This window comes from Nothobranchius furzeri, chromosome 17, assembly GCF_043380555.1.
Source record: "Nothobranchius furzeri strain GRZ-AD chromosome 17, NfurGRZ-RIMD1, whole genome shotgun sequence".
NCBI lineage: Eukaryota > Metazoa > Chordata > Actinopteri > Cyprinodontiformes > Nothobranchiidae > Nothobranchius > Nothobranchius furzeri.
The window spans coordinates 26986117-26994430 of NC_091757.1; the positions used below are offsets into that span (position 1 = coordinate 26986117).

At 44.6% G+C, this 8314-nt stretch overlaps 1 protein-coding gene across 1 annotated transcript; it reads right to left on the reverse strand.

Moving 5' to 3' along the window:
• Positions 1 to 809: 809 nt before the first annotated feature.
• tcima (transcriptional and immune response regulator a) lies at positions 810 to 1716 on the reverse strand. Its single transcript, XM_015971851.3, has one exon. The coding sequence runs from the start codon at positions 1548 to 1550 to the stop codon at positions 1248 to 1250; it is 303 nt and encodes a 100-aa protein (XP_015827337.1). The 5' UTR covers positions 1551 to 1716; the 3' UTR covers positions 810 to 1247.
• Between the last annotated feature and the right edge of the window lie 6598 nt (positions 1717 to 8314).

Here is an 8314-nt window from a genome sequence, read left to right on the forward strand (position 1 = left end):
GAGAAGACAGGAAGCAGTGCCCACGTGTCAGACCTCTGTAAAGCACACATGGACAGTTATTACAGAAACAACAAACGCACTTCCCGCTGAGTCATCTCTCCACCCCACCCTCGGTCTTGTCCAGACTGGTTTGCACCGGTCTGATGAGGCAGCAGACACGACGGGGAAACCCAGAGAGGATTACCACACCAGGAACTCGATCCCTTTGTCCTGATCTACGTCAGAAAAAAGAACACTAAACAAAAAGTCTCTTATTGTCTGCCTCTTTAAACCCCCTAACAGCTCCTCTCGACTCACCTTACACGTAAGGAAATGAAATAATGATCAGCATGAGGAAGTTGTCTTTAGACCAGCACATGAGCTGTAAACTCTGTTTGGATGTAAGAAATGACTCAAGTGAAGATGAGGACTAGAAATGTTTTAACATGAGTTTTTATTATAATTGTATACCCTCCAGGCTGCTGACCTCATGATGTCACAGACATGTTTCTATAATGATCTGAGCTTTGCGGCATCAGGCAAGTTCCAGTAAATGACTCCATCACTGATCCAGCTGTTGGATAATCAGGGACCCGCTGTTTTCTTACATCCATACCTTGTCCCTGAACCAGTTTTATCAGTTTCTGCACGTTTTTCTTCCGTATTGTGATTGGATGATAGTGAGCACTTGGGTGACTCTCCTGATTATGTGGATCTGTATCAGAACCAGGATTAAATGCATGTTTTTTTATGATGAGGTGTGTGTTGTACGATAATCATGATGTTGCATCAGAAATGAAACCATGTGAGTGAATAAGGACAGACAGGAGTTCAGCTATTTCATATCAAACAGGATGTTTATTGAACAGGTCAGAGATGTGGTCGCACATCAGTGGGGGTAGGAGACCAGACATGTGTTCACTACGGGACACTTCAGTTCTTCCACACCAAAGTTTCCTTCTGCTGGGTGCAGCATCCACTGTCCCATGCACCCGCACAAGGTGCTGCTTCTCCTTCACGCAGTTGCAGACATGCGTGAGCCCTAAGGAGATGTCCCAGCCGCCTCAGGTCCCCCTGCCTTCAGCCTCCGTTCCGAGGCAGCTGCGTCCGTCCAGGACCTTCGCTCTTCTTCTGCCCACCAGAAGCTTTCATGTAGGAAACACGAGCCGCTGCAGTGGCGCAAACCCCAGACACACTGGGATTGTCTTCCCAGCCTGCTCCCATGGGGACAGACAGTCAGACACAGCCAGGCTGTGAGGAGGACACAGTCAACGCAGCAGGAGCCACTGGCGCACGACGCCCGCGATCCGCAGGAATTTATCCTTCTTGCGCTGTTTCAGCGCCATCAGGGCTCGGGTCCTCTCCTCCGGGTCGTGCGTGTAGGACACGATGCTCCGCACTCGCTCCTCCGCCTTCATGTCGCCCGTTTTCTTGAAGAGTCTCGTCAGCGCGTCCTCGCTGACGTTCTCGAAAATGTTGGCGACGGCTCTCTTACGGTGCACCGTGTCGAACCGGTTACCGTGGACTGACGGAGTCACCCGGCGACACTCGGAGGACACATGGGAAGACATGCTGACTCCAGTCCGCGCGCCCGTAGAGGGGTTGGTGTTGTGGGGAACGGAGCAGAGGCTGCGGCTATTTATCGGACCGGCTGAGTGGGCCGTGTTCTGCCGGGACTCGCTGTGATGACGTCAGCTGTCGTGGAGCAGAAAGAAGCCTCCTTCCCGCCTGGGACTACTCGCCTCACCACGCAGAGCTGAAAATAAAGTTTATTTATGACCTCTAAATTTTTACTTTAAACAATAAAAACAAGAAAGCACATGAAACCAGTGAGGAATGTTTAAAGTAGCACCAGCTGGTTGGGTCAGGGGCAGATCTACAAGGGGGCAGGAGAGAGCATCTGCCCCCCCCCCCCCCCCCCCTTTGGAAACCCTTTGCTAATGTGTTTAAAGGTTGGTTTATGCTTGATGCGTCCGCGAGGTCCCCACGGCTCCGCGCGGAAAAGTTGCATCATTTTGCGTCATGTTAACCGCCACGCCCCTTCACCACACCTCCGCACGGCCCAGAATTTCCGCAACGCGCTTCTCGGAAAAAAATTTCTAACCACGCGGACGGACGGACGGACGCGGAAAAACATGGCGGACCGGCAAGAACTAGTATGGCAGAGGTTCGTAAATACAGACATTTGTATGATTCAGCTCTCAGAGATTACTGTGATGAACATGTTGTTAATAATTCTTGGAGAGAAATAGCTCGCACTGTCGGAAAAGACGAGGACGCTGTTAAAAATGCTGAAATGCCATGTTGTAAACAGTAATTTCTACTTCTACTATGGTGTAGTGTTGGATGCATGCCGTAGAGCTCCATGCTGCCCCGTTCAGTTTGGGAGAATATTGGCTCACCGCCAGAGGTGGAAAGTAACGAATTACATTTACTCACGTTACTGTAATTGAGTAGCTTTTTTGTAAATTTATACTTTTTAAGTTGTTTTTAAAATCTGTACTTTTACTTGAGTAAGTTTTTAAAAAAGAATTGTAATTCGCTACATTTTAAATCATATCCGTTACTGAGTAAAAATAAATTGTAGGCTTAATAAATTAAAAATATTACGTGTAGCAGTGTCGGAACAGAAAGAGACACCTGCATGAGCGCCACGTCTAAACCGGGGGGGGTGGGGGGGTGGGGGGGTGGGGGTGGGGGGGGGGGGGGGGGGCTACACGCTTTATGATGAGGACAAACAGCCATTTTTACCGCAGTTTTGCTCAAAAACATCAGTACAGTCCCTGTGATCCACTCACATTCCTCTCTCCCTCCTCTCCTGTGGGTAGGAACCCGAACCTTCGCACACCGGTGTGACGTCATCAGAATTCTGCTCGAATCGGCAACCAGACTCGGTTCCGTGTTTGAAATGTGTTTCCTTATCGCGCACGGAAGCGGCAAAATTACGTTCAGCGCTCCTAAGAAGCCGATTATCAGCGCTCTGCTCATAAAACAGAAGACCTGCAGGCCTCTGTGAGTTAATCCTGATACTGTTCAGGTGTAAACATTGTGCTCCATCCCTGTGTTTGAACTCAGAAGATGCTTCTTGATGCCACAGATATGTGATGATTTAGCTTGTTTCTTTATTTTACTCCAGAATAAGAGATTAAATTATTACTAAAGCAGTTCAGTGTAGTTAAATTAGTCATTCACATGATTCTAACATGCTGCTGTGTGTGTGTGTGTGTGTGTGTGTGTGTGTGTGTGTGTGTGTGTGTGTGTGTGCGTGCGTGCGTGCGTGTGCGTGCGTGCGTGCGTGTGTGTGTGTGTGGGACTGCATAAGACAGCATGGCTTCATCAAATCCATGCATCCAATATCTTGGCTGAAGTAATGGCTCAGGAAAATAACTTGTATTTAATAAACAATGATGTCTCTGCTTTGTTTATGATAATGTTTTATCTTATATTGGACCTATCTTTGGTCTGGGAGGTGTAACTTATCATGATACAAGCCTTTTAAAACATGTTAAAGTGTTACAAGAGGAGAGTAATGCATGAATTTGAAGTTCATTGTTTGGAGACCAACCTTCACAGTTTGGAGGCTCACGCTGGTGAGGAGACACCATTAGTTCTAGTAACACCTGGGCTCCCAAGGCCTGTTCTGACAGGATGGACGTTACGGGACCCTTAAGGATTCCAGTTGGATGATTGGAGGATTATTTAGGAGGACTGGAATGAACAAACTGATTTCAGTGGTGAAGGGTTAAAGGTATTGGCTCGGCATTAAAATTGTAGAAATGCAAAATAACTACACTTTATTATCTATATAAACATGTACTGGGTCCAGTTATTTATTTTATTAAGGACTTTTGTCATAAATAATTAAAGAAAATCCAAATCCTCTCCTCCAGACAGTGAAGAACTGTGTTTCGCATACGTCACTCCAGCACGTAAAACAAGCTAGCTGCTGATGCTAATATTGTGAATCACTGTTATTTGTTTACTTTCATGCTCCTAATTATTACGTAAAATTGCGTTTACAGTTGCAGCAAAAGGTCTGAGCCATGTGTCTGTGTCCTACACACATTTTTAAATAACAGGTGGTAAAATAATAACCTACATCTATAAATCCATCTAGAACCGCACCGCTACTTCTGGACTCCAGACGAGTCCCGTTAGCATGACTGCAGCAAAACTGCTAACCGTGTTAGCTCCGGTAAGGAAAGAACAAGTCCTTTGGGAAAGCTACGACACACACACACACGCACGCACTCACTCACACACACACACACACACACACACACACACACACACACACACACACACACACACACAGATATAATCTAAAAGATGATCTCTATATTTCAACATTAAAACCTCCATGACATCCTGGATTAGTGCAAACAACGAGTTGAGCTAAGGAGTTACTCCAGCATCAGGAAGATTTATTCTGGTAAATTGTAGGTTCATTATTTTCCAGAGTTATGTCAATAAATACACACAGCAGTAAAACTGTAGATTACTGAACTATATTGGGACACATGATGGAGCTAAGACCAGCTGAAAACTTGTCAGCTTAGAGCTCCCAGTGGAGCACAGAAATGAAATATTTAAGAAAAGTAAACAAACTGTACCGATTTTGGCTCTGAAGATGAACAGAATCCTCCTCTATGTCCAGATCGGGTCACAGGTCTTCTGAGTCAAACGGTCTAAAACATGTCTGCACCTCTAATAGTGATATCCAGCTGGCGGGGTCGGAGTTCGGTTGAACTTCTCCAGTAATCTAACATCCGTTCTCGTCGCCGTATCCGAGAGAAAAAACAAATCTGATCGACTAGTAGAGGCTTCAGAAGCTACATCTGATTGATGACACATTGTTCTCTGCTATAACGCTAACGCAGAAACACCGGAGCCAGGCGTTGTTTACTACAGCTGTTTCAGCAGAGCTCCATGTGAAACGTCAACTGCTGCCCAGGGCTTAGACCGGAAGTTAGTTTCTGTTTTTCCCTCGCCAGTAAAAAAACATCAGATTTTCTTACAATTCCAGCCGTCAACATCCAAAAACCTTTTTCATCTGAGATTTTAATACAGATTTACACATGCTGTTCAAACAAATTTTGCCTCTGGCCGATATCTTTAAATGAGTGAGTGAACCCACTACCAAAGATGAACTCTGCTAACTTTAAAAATCAGTTGCTTTAAATAAGCATTCAGGGAAACGTCATGGGCTTGTGACTATAACCTAATTTATGTTACTAGTTTGCAGTGTAACTGCCTTTGTACTTCAATATGCATATTTGTTCATTTAATTAAAAAAACGGCCACTTTGACATTTATACCCCATTGTCTTTTTTTTAACTATTCAGAAGAGCCCGTCCTTGCACAGTCAAAAAAGTAACTAAGTAACTTTTACTCTGACTACATTTGAAATAAGCTACTTTTTACTTTTACTTGAGTACATTTTGAGGCAGGTAATTTTACTTGTAATTGAGAAAAATTTCATGAAAGTAATTATACTTGTACTTAGGTACAATATTTTAGTACTCTTTCCACCTCTGCTCACCGCAGAAACAAGCCGCACGAACCATAAACGCTGCGAGTTGTGAAGCACGTTCCATCCGCGAGCCGCATCACCAAGCGGAAAGTGAATGCGTCAAGCATAAACCAAGCTTAACACGGCCAAGGTTGGCCAAGGCATCCTTGCATGGCCCCAGATCCAGAGATGCTACAGAAAATTAGTATTTATTAACATATATAAAACTTAAATCACAAACAACAATATATAAATATAGATTATAAAATGCTGATATACACTGTCTGGCCAAAACAAGTCCTGCACTCTAATATTCCATTGGACCTTCTTTAACTTTGATTACATCACACATTCACTGTGGCGTTGTCTCAATGAGCTTCTACAATGTCACCAGATTTATTTCCATCCAACGCACTGATGATGCTAGAGTCTGAGCGCTGCACAAAGCCTTCTCCAGCACATCCCAAAGATTCTCAATGGGGTTAAGGTCTGGACATCATTGGTGGAATAACCTGGTCATTCAGGATATTCAGCTGACCTCATTCTTGGAGCCCATCCTGTTGCTGACCCTAGACCTGACCAACTGCAGCAACCCCAGATCATAGCACTGCCCCCACAGGCTTGTACAGTAGGCACTAGGCATGATGGGTGCATCACTTCATCTGCCTCTCTTATTACCCTGAAGCACCATCACTCTGGAACAGGTCCATCTGGACTCAACTGAACAGTTTTAATAATGCGTTGGACAGTTCTTAACCCAGTTTTATTCATTTCTGTTCTCCTTAGATGTTTTCTCTGCTTGATGCCAAAGATCTGACCCTTCTCACACAGACTAACATCTTCTCCATGACCACCAGATGTGTCTTTTTACATGGTTGTTTAAGACATGAGAAGAAACTTACTGCAGCAGTTGGGTTCAATAACTTGTTGCAGCAGTAATTATCCAAAAGGAGGCTCCTACCTGTTTGCTTAAATCCAGGTGGAGACTTGTTTTTAGCCTGTAAGTGAGACAGTTACGTCTTACATGTAGAAGTTTAAGGTGGCTGTACTGGGATTCTGGTTTTAACAACAGTAACAGTGGTGTTTACTGTCATTATGCCAAATTGTGTGTTTTTGAGATTTAACCCGTTTATTGCCAGGTTTATGATCAATACCAGAACTATGAAAAAATACTTTAAAAAATGAAAAAAAATCTAATCATTATTTGTGTTATGTCCAGATGACCTGTGTTGGGGGTAAATAGTCTTAGCCTTGGAGTTTCACAAATGGCCATAAAATATTTTTGCTCACTTAGTAGTTTTGTGTAATGTCATGTTTTTTTTAAAAGTCTCGATTTTTGTGTTTGTGCACAAAAAATGATCATACAAAGTTAGCCAAGTTGAACAGTTTATTACACGAACAAAGAAAAAGTGTGTGTGTGTGTGTGTGTGTGTGTGTGTGTGTGTGTGTGTGCGTGCGTGCGTGCGTGCGTGTGTGTGTGTGTGTGTGTGTGTGTGTGTGTGTGTGTGTGTGTGTGTGTGAGAAAGAGAGAGAGAGTAGGTGAGTGAATGAGTGAGTGAGTGAGTGAGTGAGTGTGAGAGAATGAGAGAGTGAGTGAGTGTGAGAGTTAGTGATTGAGAGAGTTGAGCATACAGCCGGTCCACGTTTTCTGCAAAAGCATGCATGCAAGCTCCTCTTTCCTTTGCAAAGGTGACATCTTTTCTATGTCTGCTCATGGGCTGCAGTTGGCTCAGCTTGCTGTACCTGCACCAGCGCTGGTCCGAAACTGTTTTCATCACTTAAGAAATATCTCCAAACTGCGAAGGTTGGTATCAAAACATGAACTTGAAATGGTCATCCATGCCTTTATCTCCTCCCGTCTAGACTACTGTAACACACTCTTCACATGTTTTAATAAAAACGCACTTGACTGCCTTCAGTTGGTCCACAACTCTGCAGCGAGGCTCCTAAAGCCTGAGTCATGCTTCTGCGTCTGCGTCAGTGCGGAGACACGCAACACCATTATCAGTCCTTGCGTAGGCCCTCCGGCCAGCACGCAAGTACACACGGAGTCGAGCCCACTTTTCTTAACATCCGTCGAACGAGATGGAGAATGCATGCTTGTGATTGGTTGGTCCAGAAACCTGAGATCACTTCCGTCATGACGCCAATCTTCTGTTGTCCTGTTAGACCTGTTTAGCGGACGGATATCCCACCGACGTCGCAGTCTCCTATTATGCTCTCGCTGGTGTTTCAGCAAGATGAGCATTTCTTCGTCTAGGTCACACAGTCCCATCTCGATTAAACTTCACTTTCTCATGTTGCTTGCCATTTTTCAGACCGCGGAAGTGATTTCCAAGGAAATAGTAAGACGTCACTGTACTGCTACCTACGCTACGCCCTCTGTTGCTTTGCAAAGCCCCTTCAGCAAACGGGCTTCCGTTAATCCGTGCATGTCTGTCCCTTGTGGAGCTGATGCAGAAGCATGACTCAGGCTTAACTGGAGCAAACAGAAGAGCTCACATCGCTCCTGTTCTAATGTCTCTCCACTGGTCACCCGTTAACTTTAGAGTTCATTCTAGAATCCTGATTATAACTTTCAGGGCTCTACATGATCAAGCTCCTCCCTATATTACTGAACTGTTAAAGCCTTATGCTCCAACCCGAGCCCTCAGGTCCACACACCAGAACCTTCTAGAAGCTCCAAAGACGAGACATAAAAGTCGAGGTGGTTGCTCCTTCCAGACTGTTGCACCACGACTTTGGAAATATCTTCCTTTATTCTTATGTAGCACTGACAGTCTGGACACTTTTAATAAACTGCTGAAGACCCTTTTATTTAAA